At 30.6% G+C, this 13,537-nt stretch overlaps 1 protein-coding gene across 1 annotated transcript; it reads right to left on the bottom strand.

Annotated features, from left to right (window-relative positions):
* Window positions 1-3,820: 3,820 nt before the first annotated feature.
* On the bottom strand, window positions 3,821-5,059 carry LOC147806956 (uncharacterized). Its single transcript, XM_087168715.1, has 2 exons — window positions 4,550-5,059; window positions 3,821-3,850 (listed from the first exon to the last, which is right to left on the bottom strand). The coding sequence occupies exons 1-2, from the start codon at window positions 5,057-5,059 to the stop codon at window positions 3,821-3,823; spliced, it is 540 nt and encodes a 179-aa protein (XP_087024841.1).
* Between the last annotated feature and the right edge of the window lie 8,478 nt (window positions 5,060-13,537).

Here is a 13,537-nt window from a genome sequence, read left to right on the forward strand (position 1 = left end):
TTATTTTCGATAGATAATCTACATATACAGTAGGGAACCGATTATCCGGAACGATCGGGACCATCGCTATTCCGGATAACTGATTTTTCCGGTTTTCTGAATTGCTACAAAAAGCCGTTTTTTTTATTGTTAAACCCAACTAAAAAAAATATTTGGTAATAATCTTAAAAAGAAGAAAAAACGATAATGTAATACACTAATGATTATTTCCAAAATGACTGTAAGGTAAACATCTTTCAAAAAAGAAAGAAAAATCCTAAAATTTTATGAGGAAAAAAAATTTTTTTTTTTAAAAAAATGGCGGGAAAATTTATCGAATTTCGTTCCGGTTTTTTGGTTTTCCGGTTTTCTGAATTCCGGATAACGGGTTCTGTTCTGTACTGTTATTCCGAGATTTTACTGCGTCAAATGGTTTGACAAACTTCATATCTAGTTGATCAGCTTTTAGATGGTAAAAAATCTACTTGTTTTTATTTAGTTTCTTCAGCTTCGTAAAAAGAGAAATTAGAACTGTTAGACATGGGATAATATAACAAAATCAAACATTCTGCTACAATTTTAATTTTTCGATTGAAAATTGCTTAGTAGTTTGACAGAAGCAAATGGTTTGGTAAACTTAAGATGTTGTTGATCGGATTTTAACAGATCTATTCTTTTCTATTTAGTTTCTTCAAACCTGTAAAAAAAGCATTTCCGACCCTTAGGCAAGGAATAACAGAAATGAAACCCACACTCTGCTACACTTTCAATTCTGCGATTGGAAAACCTAAGTTTCGGAGTAAAATTTTACCAAAATCAACGAGTAAGTACGAATTGAAAAAATGTATAACTGACGTTTTGAAAATTATCAAGGAAACTTAACTTATGAATAAAGCACTATTTTAAGCAAAAAATAACTAACTTCAGATTTAATACTCTGCTTCGAATTGTAAAGGATGAGCAATTTCTTGAATATACACTAAATACGTAAAACCGATTACGTGCCATTTGTTTTTTTTAATAATTTTTTTCTTCAAAAAATTGCCTTATTTTAAGTAGTATTCTTGCCTATACACAAGTACAAGTTAATTCTAGGTGTCTCAAAAATGACCAATTATTTAAGAAAAATAATTAAGAAAATAAATGGAATGATATAGAAATATCGATTTGCTGCCTTCTGTTGAAGAAATAAGCTTAACTATTTTTATTATTTTTAAATTATCAAATTAGGCGTTAATGTTTGAGAAATAATAAAGAGCAATATTTTCAAAATAAAAACCATTTTCAAATGGATGTTTAACTGAATGTAAACAATAATTAGCTTCCTAAAACCGGAAGTAGTTTAGAAAACTTCCGGTGTCTGCTTCCGCTTACGTTATGCTTACGAGGCGATGTCTGAACTAATTAGTTTAATATTGTAGGAAGTTTTATTATTCTGATTTGTCATTAAATTTACGCGTGAAATTTTACCATTCATAAGAGTTTTCTGTAATTAATAAATTCTAACAGGTCCTGAGCCTACAACAACTTTAACAAAATTAATATCACAACATAAAAGTGTGTAGAATAGCCATGTTTTGACTTTGAGTGTTACCCCTTATAAGGCTATATTTGTGTAAAATAGCGCTGTTAGTTATTGTTTTGGGTAGCAACATAGCAAGCTTGCAGAAATTTTGCTAACTTCCAATGAAACAAAGAGCAAATGATTTCGGAAGACTTCTTCCGAATTCATTTGTTATTTGTTTCATTGTAATCTTGGATTGCATTATATTGAAAACACGAGAAGAAGAATAACATTGGATGGTCCGTTTTCCAAGTTTAGGCGTAAAAATTAGTCGGAAGTAGTAGATCGGAAATCTTACGACGAATTTTAACCCCTAGCGCCATCTGCGCTTAGCTTTACATGACCAACAATTCCATTACAACGTGTCGTAGTCTGAAGACAAAATTAACAGCTGTTCATGCAAATATTTTAATTTGCTACAGTTAACATTGTTTTATGGGTTTTCTGATGCTTCTCGGACAAATCATTGACTCGAAAGGCCAGATAAAACTAATCAAAGTCTATTTTACTGCCCGAGATAATTGAAAGGATTCAACAAATCACTATTTTTAATCGTCAATCAAGCTTTTATATTTTCAATCCAAGCATCAAGATTTCTGTTCTGCCAGATTTTAATATAGTTTCTTTTATTTGTTTTAATGTTAATTGGGAAATCCTAATACTTAGAATTTTTGGTTTACATTTTTTCACAAATTTGAATATATATATATATATATACATCGAGGGATATCATGTATACTGTTCCCTACAAAATTACAGCATCGTCAAATGTATGTAAAACGTTTTGTGTCAGATAGAGAACTTAATTTTTTAAAGTTTTTGAATTTTCATCAAAGGGATACCTGAAGGTGACGTAGTGTAGGTATCTCTATCCTGATTTGTTGTTGAAACGCAGCATTTGTTTACTATAGCAACTATTCTTTCCATTCTGTTTCGAGTTCTCCAAGTCCGTCAAGTTTCAATTCTCTCAGGTGATATACATTCATAACATTCCGAACATTCTTTCACAAATATTTCAATTATTTCACTAAATATTTCTTACTTAACACAAAGACAGACATGAAACCATGTAGAACATGAACTAATTATGCATGGAAGTTTCCAGGTTCCACAAAACAAAAATATGTCGCTGTTACAATAAAATATATAAACAAATGATAAATCTAGGTAAATATCGCAGACGAGAAAGAATTATGTTTTAACAATTTTCATGTGAAATACGGCATTGTATTTAATTAACCCCTCCCTTCTCGCTCCCGTGAAATTTCCGGGCTGGAGTGCTCAGTAGTAACGTGCCAATAAGAATAAAACTAATTAATTTCTTTTGCCCGGAAAACTTTTTATTTCACATTTTGCGCACCAGATGGCAGTACCAGTATATTTTTAAGGTAATTGTAGTTAGTTAGTTAATTTTAAACTAGGTGCGTGTATGTGGCAAAATAGGCACTTTTATGACCGTTTTCTTGAAAATTAACCGATTGTTTAGATGTTAATTAACAGTCTAAGTTATGTGGTGAAACTTAGCTCGACTTTAACACTCCACCCTGTTTATAAACGATCAGCTGGTGCTGAGGTTACAGGTCACGTGTCTGTGTATCAGTGATTGTTTTTTCTCTAGTTGCAAGTATACAATTATCAGATTCACCCTGTATATTCAATGAATATTTCTCTGTCTCACATTTCTACCATGTTATTTCTTATTCAGAAATAGAAATGATCCTTCTGACCGAATGCCGTGATTATGAGAATACTCTTTTGAAGCCAGGATTATTTGTATCAGTTCATGATGGAAAGAAGATAGTTAATCCATTCTTTCATGGAGATATTATATATGGTGGGGATAAGTATGAATATAATATTGGGAAAGAGGTAAGTAAAAAAGTTTTTTTTTGCTTGAAAATAGTAATTCAAGAAGCAATATCACAAAATATTAACCATTTTTTGTTGTTGATACTTCGGCATGACAGAAAAAAATTACGACCAATATATTACGAATCATTTCTAAGTTGTAAGTCGAAAATTTTGGCCCTGCGTTCATGAAATGGCAATCGCATTCAAATGAAATCATTTATAAATGAAGGAATTATACCCGAGATCCTACCCACCTTTCTGTTGCTTCTCAACTTACATTCCCGCGTGATCACTTAATCAAAAATCCCTACTCACTGCGTTTTTTTTTTAAATACTTGCTGGCAAGATTCAAGGATTCATAATTGTGAAAAACTCGTAATATTAGCTTCTTTAGAGTAAAAATTATTAATTGGAAATAGAATTTGATTAAGGTTTCATGGCTAGCAATAAAATCACCTAAAAGCAATACAAAATAATAACCATTTTACTGAAAATAAGCATATTAATTTTGATTGAAAATGTTAAAAAAGATTCAGACTTAACGGAAATAAACTTAAAGAGAGCAATCGTTTATAGAAAGCATTCAGTTAATCACTCAGAAATCATAACACTAAGAAAGCTTCTTCATCTTCAGCATGACAGCCCCTTACATGCCTTGGCTGCCACAACCACGCTTAGCCTCCAACGCCTCCTATCCATGGCGACTTTTTTCCAGTTGTTAATCTTTATTACTTTGAGATCTTTAGTAGAGTCATCCAGTCATCTAGGTCTTCCTCTGGCCCGAGATCCAGATGGATTTTTAAAGGTGGCGATTCGTACTGCATTGTTTTCTGGACCTCTTCAGATATGGCCAAGCCATCTTAATCTATTGCTTCGGATGACCTGCACTATCTGTGGCTGTCCATAGAGTCTATATAATTCAAAGTTGTATCTGATTCGCCAACAGCCTCTTTTCTGTACTGGGCCAAAAATATTTCTAAGGATTTTCCCTTCAAAAACACCAAGAGTACGCTGAGTGTCTGCGCTTAGTGTCCATGTTTCACTTGCATAGAGCAATACAGGTAGAATAAGAGCCTTATATTTCTTAATTTTGGTTTTTCGACTGATGAGGCTTGATCTTAATTGCTTTCTTAGTCCAAAGAAACACTCGTTTACCATTTCAATTCGGTTGTCTACTTCTGTTTTTATGCTATTTTGGTCATTGATCATTGTTCCAAGGTATTTGAATTCATTAACCTTTTCAAAGGTGTAACCATTTATGAATAAAGAAGGATCATGATTTACAGTTGTGGCTGGAGATTCCATAAATTTAGTTTTATCTTCGTTGATGGTAAGGCCCATATTTGCGGCAGAAGTTTCAAGAGCCAGAAAGGCCTCTCTCACTGCTCTCTCTGACCTTCCTATGACATCGATGTGATCGGCATACGCCAGTAATTGAACTGATCTATTCCAAAGGGTGCCTTTTCGGTTTAATCCACTATCTCTGATACATTTCTTCAGAGCTAGATTAAAGAGTAGACAGGCGAGGGAATTCTCCTGACGCAGGCCTCTCTCTGTTGAAAATGGTTCCGATAATTGATTTTGAATTTTAACCCTGCATCTTATATTACTTAGTGAAGCTTTGGTTAAGTTAATGAGTTTAGTAGGGATCCCAAATTCGGTCATTGCTTCCAGTAATTTATCTCTTTATGCTGCCGTAAGCAGCTTTAAAGTCTATAAATAAATGAAAAGTTTTGATATTATATTCCTCAGTTTTTTCTAAAATTTGTTTTAGGGTGTGAATTAGATCTATAGTAGATTTTTGTGATCTAAAACCACATTGGTAGTCTCCAGTTATTTTGTCGGTAAAAGGGAGAAGTCTTGTTAAAAGCAAGTTGGAGAATATTTCATATGCCCTATTGAGGAGTGTAATGCCCCTATAGTTACGACATTAGAGTTGGTCTCCTTTCTTAAATATGGGGCAAATGGAGCCTTCTTCCCATTCAATAGGCAATTTCTCCGTATCCCAAATTTTAACCATGATATTATAGATGGCTTTAAGAAGCTTTGGTTCTTCAGTTTTTAAGAGCTCAGATGGTATACAGTCGGGACCAGCCGACCTATTGTTGTTAAGTTTTTTAATAGCTAGGACAACCTCATCTAGAGATGGTGGGGGGATGTCTACGTGTTGAACTGGGTTCAGTTCTTCAGGACTGTTCTCTAAGTTGAGAGTCTCATTTTTTGCTTCAAGCATATCTTGAAAGTAGCATTTCCAGACTTTAAGCACGTGATGAAGTTCACTCACAAATTCTCCATCCTTATTTCTGCAGGTGATAGATTTTGATGTATTGTTCTAGTACTAGTTTACTATTGTACTAGTTTACTGTGAATAAAACGGTCTACTGTCTATGATAATATTTTCTTTTTTAAATTCTACATTTATGAAAAAAAAATCTACAAAACCAAGAAGAATTTATATTTTGTGATGTCTCGGCTTTATTTCAAAATCATAAAATTAGCAGAATTCCTGGGAACCAAGAGAGGAGGATGTAGAATGCTTCTGAAGTATTGCGTCATAAAATATAAAAGCAAGCAAATAGTGGATATCTCATGTCCTTAATTGATGTAAAGGGGGAAAATGTGTAGCAGTTGCTGTAGCTAAAGAGGAAACATCCTATACTATTGATGCTTGTGACCACAAATAACACTATAGAAAAGCAGTTGCGCCTACAATTTTCTAAACCTAATAAGAATTTAATCACATTAAGGGTAAGCTAATGACAACCGAAATTGATATTTGTAAAAGATGGAAAGTTTATTACTTAATATATAGAGATACTTTAAATATATCTAATACCGATATCATACAAGAGAAATACAATAAGCAACCGTAAGTGTAATCTCCACTCTATTATCAACTGTAAAGGCAATATCGTGACTCGGAGTTGCCGATAGGGTTGCTTAATTGCCAGAAAGATTGGTCCTAACGGGTTACCATTTCCTGTTATTTATCGCAATTTCTGGATAATATTATTTATTTATTTTTCATCTGATGCTATTATCTCATAGTTTTTCAACGCTATTCGCAAAGGGAGGGGAAAAAATCACACACGCTTCAGAATATCGATTGATATCCGTTTAATTGTGTGCGTTTTATTATCTTTATTCAACTGTCGATAAAAATTCTAAGCAATTAACTTGCACATTACTAGAGCTGCATAGCATAAAAATTATTATCACGGATATGGAAATAATTTTAAGATATAGGGGCATTTCATATTCCATTTCTAAAAGGCTAAGGAAGTAAAAAGGGGATAAATTTAAGTGACTTCTATTTAGTATTTTTCCGTATTTTTATTTCTTTCTTTTAAGTTAAATAGATTGACTAATATTTTTGAAGTTATTTAGATTGTATGCATAAAAAAGTAGTTTTTTTTAAAACTTATACCTATTTGCATTGCTATCTTGGCAAGTGAGGTATGGTTACCTATAGGTATCATTTCGCTAAAACGAATGATAAAGAAAACCAAATTGTCTGATTTAATAGTTTATTAGTTATAACTTTTATTGAAAGTTTCATGTGTACAAAGTAAGAATAATTTCGATTATACCAATTTACGCAACTGATATTGCTATCTAGTAGAGAAATGAGATAATTGCTTCAAATGTAATTTTTTGAGCTAAATCCAATAAATTCAATAGTAATCCCCTGCACTAATAGTTTTCAAGAAACGAGAGCTTTATGTATGAAATATACAATTTTCAGCACTCTTTTTACTTATAAAATACTTATAACATCAAAACTATTTGATCTATTAAATAAATTTTTCTTTTTAAAATTTAGTCTAAAACTAATGCCTGACTTATTAACAATCTCTTAAAGTTAGATTGAGATATAATAAATTAATTGATTATAAATTATTAATTGATATTAATTGATAATATAAAATATTAATTGATTTATAAAATTAAAAGAATATATTAAATACGTTATAAACCAAGGTTACCGTTCATCTGTTGCACAATGCTGTTGGTCGGAAAATTCTAAATTGCAATTTAATTTGGTAACTATTATTTAATAATGATTAAGAAGCAAATTAAGAAATTCAGGAAAGTTATTTTTCCTTAACTCTGAAAGGTTGAAGTTTTCAACACCAACCACATATTTTGTGGTAATAATGTAAAAATTCATTAAAATAAATTATTTTTCTAGAGGCAAACTAAAATAGTTTTGATAATTCAAGTGTTTTATTTTTAAAAAAGTTTCCTTTCCCACAAAGCTATTAAACATATCACATCTTTAGTAAACCTATCATCGTAACAATTTTTTTTCAATTTTATGGAAACCTTTCTTGCTTTAACACCAGATGTAGGCTCTACAGTTTTCACGAAATTTTAATTCTTAATTTTTGTTTTTTCAATTTTAATCTCTCTTCGTTTGATATTATATAGAATAATAGATGTGTTTTGACTCCGACTTTCTTATTGGCTGATGTATTTTTGTATTTTATTTATTTCACCCTGCAAAATGTTAGTTTTTGTCAAAGTCCTTTTTTCTGTACTTTGAACTGCAGATGATGAGAGGAATTTGCATGCAATTTTAAGCAACTTAAATTTATTGAATAGCGAATTATAAAGTTTACTTTTTATATCATATTTAAAATAATTAGCTCAATTGTGAAATAAAAAAGTTAGATAATATAAATTTTCGGCGACCGAACTTAAGTTAAATTTACGAAAATAATGATTGAAATTTTAAAGCTTATAAAAAATATTCAAATTTGTAAAATGTTGATAAAAAAAATATTTCCTAAACAATTGGCTCCCTGGAATCTTTTCTATTATTAGATTTTCGCTACGTGATTGCAAAGCAAAAATGCAATACTTTCAATATATTTTTAGATATTTCAATTCTATGCAGTCTCATAGTTAGACTACAATTTAAAGAATGTTTAATCTTTTATATAATTAAGTAAAGCATTTTAGATTTGGAATTTCGCTAAATTTAGATAGCGATACAACATTTCTGAAATTTAGATAAGTCACTAAAACTGAAATAAATGACAATATACTGACGTTGTTTATTTTTTAGTAATCTAAGTTTTCAGCTTTCGTCAAATTTTTTTTTATAAATATGTTAATCTAAATGAGAAATAAAGATATATGCAGTGTAGTATGTTACAACGCAAAGATCACGACACGGGATAGCATTATAATCCCCTTTTATCATTTTTTCTTTTTGGGGAATAAAAGTGACACAATATTTTGATACATTTTCAGAAATTATTTACGTGTAGAACTGTAATCTTTTTTCTTTCAAAGAACAAACAATTAAAATATAGATGCTTGAATATTCATTCATCACTCAGAATATACATTTCAAAAGTTCATAAAAATTTATTTGAGTCACTATATGAAAGTTTTTGCAAATTTAAAGTTTAGCATTAGCGAAAAAATTAAATAAAAATAAAACCATGTCTTTTAATGTCGAATGCCGTTGCTATGAATGATATAATGAACATTCGGTCGTAATGACTTTCTTTAGGCGTCTTTTTTCTGAGATACTAGTTAACTAATGTTATTTTATTAGTTGAAAAATTGATAATTCGTATGCAGTAAACTCAAACTTAATTTAAACAGTTTTTTTTCTTTCTAGTTCTTCAACGTTAAATTTGCAAAAGTTGAGATTGAAAATGACAGTCTTTCTTCAGCTCTAACTCTGCTTTTAAACTAGTTATTAAGCGGCACAAATCTTGAAGAAGACAACTTTTTTCTCGGAAATGAAATCGACATTAACGGGTTCTTACCCTCGCGAAACTGAGGACTAGAAAATACTGGAGTCTTTACTAAATGTTAATACGATTACCGCATCCTGCTACCACTGATCACAGTGCTGACGTAAAATATTCTCAGTAGTAGACGGATCGTGGGTTAGAGTCCCCTTACCATCAGGTGAACTATGAGAGGTTTTCATGGTTTTCCTCTCCGTGTAACACAAATGTGGGTCAGTTCCATAAAAAAAAGTCCTACATGAAGGCAAATTTCTTCCAGTACTTGATACAGGGGTTCCCTTGTCTTCTGGATTGTCTTGTTCTCCGGTATATTCTTACACCAAAAAGAAATATCCATATTTATTTCAACTATTGCGTGAATTACACTTTAATTTAGAATGTATAAGTTTGCAATCCGAGTACTAAGAGCGCGAAGCTATCCGATATGACATCTGAAATTTTCTTCGGAGGGGGTGGGGAGAGAACGATCGAGGGTAAGGAATGGTTGATCTCTAATAATAAAATAAAAAGTTTGCGTGTGGCCATGTTTGCATTTGTATCTCTCTCATAACCCCAGAACCTAATGTGCTAGAGTCCTGAAATGTACATCTTCCAAGGTACTACATTAGCCTTTGGTTCTGAAATTTAATCAACAATTTAATTAATACTTTGGTTGTTGTTGTTCATTTACGTCGCACTAGAGCTGCACAATGGGCTATTGGCGACGGTCTGGGAAACATCCCTGACGATGATCCGAAGACATGCCATCACAATTTTGATCCTCTGCGGAGGGGATGGCACACCCGCTTCGGTAGCCCGACGACCTGCACGCGAAGTCGAGCACTTTACGGTAGAACAGTTTAACGAGGACCAATACCGCACACCCTCGGTCCCTACGCAGGCTGATCCAAGTGGTCACCCACCCGCACACTGACCGTAGCCAGTGATGCTTGACTTCGGTGATCTGCTGGGAACCGTGACTTAACGATCAGTCCACTGCGGGACATTAATACTTTGGTATAGATGCGTGCTAAGTACGATTTTTTTCTCATGGATTTACACTATGGACAGCTTTAATATTCACGTATTTTTAAGATGACATCAGTGATGAAGGCTAAGTATCAGTTTTATTTAAATAGAAACGGGTGACAGTGGAAGTTTATTATACGCTCTTTAATAATTAATCATTATTTTTTTCGGCCAATAAGTAAGCTCAAATAAAACAATTTTGAATGGCATATGGAATTGCGATCTTACCGAACTAGTATTTCTAAGCTTGAGAGAAACCATGTGTTCATTTTTGTTGTAGTTGCGCCTCTGAAACTTGTTTATACAAAATTTAATAATGTAAAATCCACTGCAAAAGCGAATGGGGAATTAAAAGTACAGTGAAAATTATTTAGTTGTGATAAATGTGGCTGCGATCCATAATATCATTTTCTGGTCTGAATGATACTGTGTGTGGGTGATTAGTAAAACTTTTCTTTGATAAATTGAACCTAAAAAAAAGTGTTTTGCTAAAATCTAATAACGTAAAATCACTAAGACGATGAACAAAAAATAGTTATAGTAAGCAATAATAGTTATAATAGCTATAATAGTTATAAAAAGCAAAAATAGTTTTAAAAAGCAAAAATAGTTATAAAAAGCAAAAATAGCTATAATAGGGACTACAGTAGTTTCACTACAAGTAGTGATTACAAGTAGTGAAGCTACTGTAGTCACTACTTTTTTCGTAGTCTGTAGTGTGTGCAGTTTTTTTAAAAATATAAGTAGTGCGATACAAAAAAAAAACATTAGTTTGTAGCAATTCCAAGCGACTACTTTTTACTTTTGTTCAGTATACGAATAGGGTTCTGACAAAAGTAATTTTTTTAATTTGATAGAGACATATCTTCGCGGGTCTGTCAAAAGACGCCATTTTAAATGCTCCTGTGACTGTGAGTTAACAAGAATTGTTTATTTAGAGTTACGTATAACTAATACTTAGGAATATTTAATAATTTTTTACTATAAAAAATAATAGATAATTCATTTCTTTGGTCACACTTTCAAATGCGAATGTAGACTCGCTTAACGTTGATGATATTTTTCAAAACCATTTTCAATATAATGTGTAAAATAAGAGAGACAAAAAGTCTTAAGTGGTTCGTAGTCACAACATTTAAAAAAGACTAGTTGAAGTTGTAGTAGACTAAAATAAAAAATTATAATATAGTTTTTCCGACCACTGATAATTAAATAGTTTTTTTCTTCAAATTTTTTAATTGTGTGTCTATATGGGTCATTCTCACGAAAACTGTCATTTTCAGTTCATAAAATCCCAAAAAAGTAAAGTGAATAAAAAGCTCTGAAACTTTTTATATTAATAGAAATATGTAATGACATTATAAAGAAAGAATATATCCTATAAATTATACTTAATATTTAAATTAATTAATTTTTAAATAATTAATTTATAATTAAATAATTTATAATAATTAATAATTAATTAATTTAATAAATAAATTAATTAATTTAATAAATTAATTTATTAATTTTTTAATTTATTTCTCAAATTAATTAATAAGTAAATTAATTATTTTCACTATTTAAAAAGTGAGGGAATGACACTAATAGTGAGGGAATGATATTTTATTTTAATACATGTTTTTATCTAAGTTACATCTACCTAAAGTTTGAAAATGATAACATACTAAGTATATCTAATATTTAATATAATTTAGTCTTATATATTTAATAGTTTTTACAGGTTTGGGAAATAAAATTGACTGGCATGATTGAACGAAAAAAAAATTTATAATATACTCATCTTGAATCATTCCCTCACTTCAGCGTCATTCCCTCACTTTATACCCAAGTGAGGGAATGACGAATTCAATAAAATTTAAAAGTAACAGTTAGGCCTAATGAATTTCTGAAGTCAATCACATACAATTATATTCATACAAGAAAGCAACATATAATTATCCACTTTCTCGATGAAGTTGTATTTTATTTTACTCTAAAAAATGACATGAGGGAATGACAAATGTAAAAAATTTTACCTGGTTTGATTCATTCAAATTTATTCCACAGCAAAGCTTCTTTAAGTTGAAGATGGAAACATACTGCAATTTTGTTCTATGATGCCAGTTGTTAACTTCTGAAGTTTTTATTAAAATATTTTTATTCTAAGATGATTGCAGGTGATAAGAACATTGTTGTGAGGGAATGACGCGAAACACTGGGGACAAAATTTAAAATAGTGCTGTGTTAATATTTTTATCAGAAATTCAATTTAAAGTTATTTTCTGAATTCTATATTTCAGTATTTTGAAATAAAAAACACGAATTTGCAAAAAAAATTTTGTATTTCAGAAACAATTTTTTTCTTTTTTTAAATCAGCAGTGGGGACAAGTGAGGGAATGACATATTGGTATATTTTAATTACCTAAAATAAATAAAAAATAAAAATTGATAATTTTAATTTTATTCTTTTGTTGGCTTGCATTCTGAAGGACACTTTCCCTGAATTTTTTTTCTTCGTAAGCTGCAAAACAAACATAAAATATACTGGGGACATGAAAATGACTGTTTTTGTGAGAATGACCCATATATGTTTTACAGTTTTCTTTGTACAATCACAATAGTTATTAAATCGTTTTAAGAAATAGCAAATAAATTGCAAATAAAAAGAAAATTAGTGTGAATCTCAGATCTTGTGATAAAAACTCTGAAGTTTTTAGCTATGGTATTGACATAAAAGGAAGGAACCAAGAACAAATAATTGATTGCTTGGTATATCTTAAACTTTATCTTTTCTTTTTAAGTTTAAAAGTTAATTTTAAACTTGCAGCATATATATTTCTTCTTATTTTTTCGAAGATTCAAACTAGACTACTACCTGCTCCCTACGACACCAATTGCACCGATTACCTAACTTCATGGATGCAGAATAATGGAACTGGTTCTCTTGATTTTCAGGTACAGTTACATTTAATAGCTTTTCGTCATAAAATATTCTTAAGTATTTATTTTTCGTAATTTTATAAATGGATTTAAGGATTAATTTTCTGGTTAAATATGTAGTCAATTTTTTTATTTTCAAGTGTAAACTTAAATTTCTGGAATATCATTTTGTTTCATTCCTTGAAAAGCCCTTCATTTTAGTTCTTTAAAAAGTAATATACTTGCATTCACACATATCTCAATAAGTCATAGTCTTCAAGGAAAACTTTTTCTTTTGAATTGTCCATATGTTTATATTTTACTTTGGTGCATACTACCAAATTTTATGAGCATTTCAATGTTTTGCTATGAAATCAAAATATTTTTCGATTAAATATTTTTAGTAGTTTTTAAGTTGCTTACGTGTCATTTGAAAATTTACGTGTTTTAAATTTAAAAAAA

The sequence above is a fragment of the Parasteatoda tepidariorum genome, chromosome 7, assembly GCF_982258835.1.
Source record: "Parasteatoda tepidariorum strain Cologne lab strain chromosome 7, Ptep-v5.0, whole genome shotgun sequence".
Taxonomy (NCBI): Eukaryota; Metazoa; Arthropoda; class Arachnida; order Araneae; family Theridiidae; genus Parasteatoda; species Parasteatoda tepidariorum.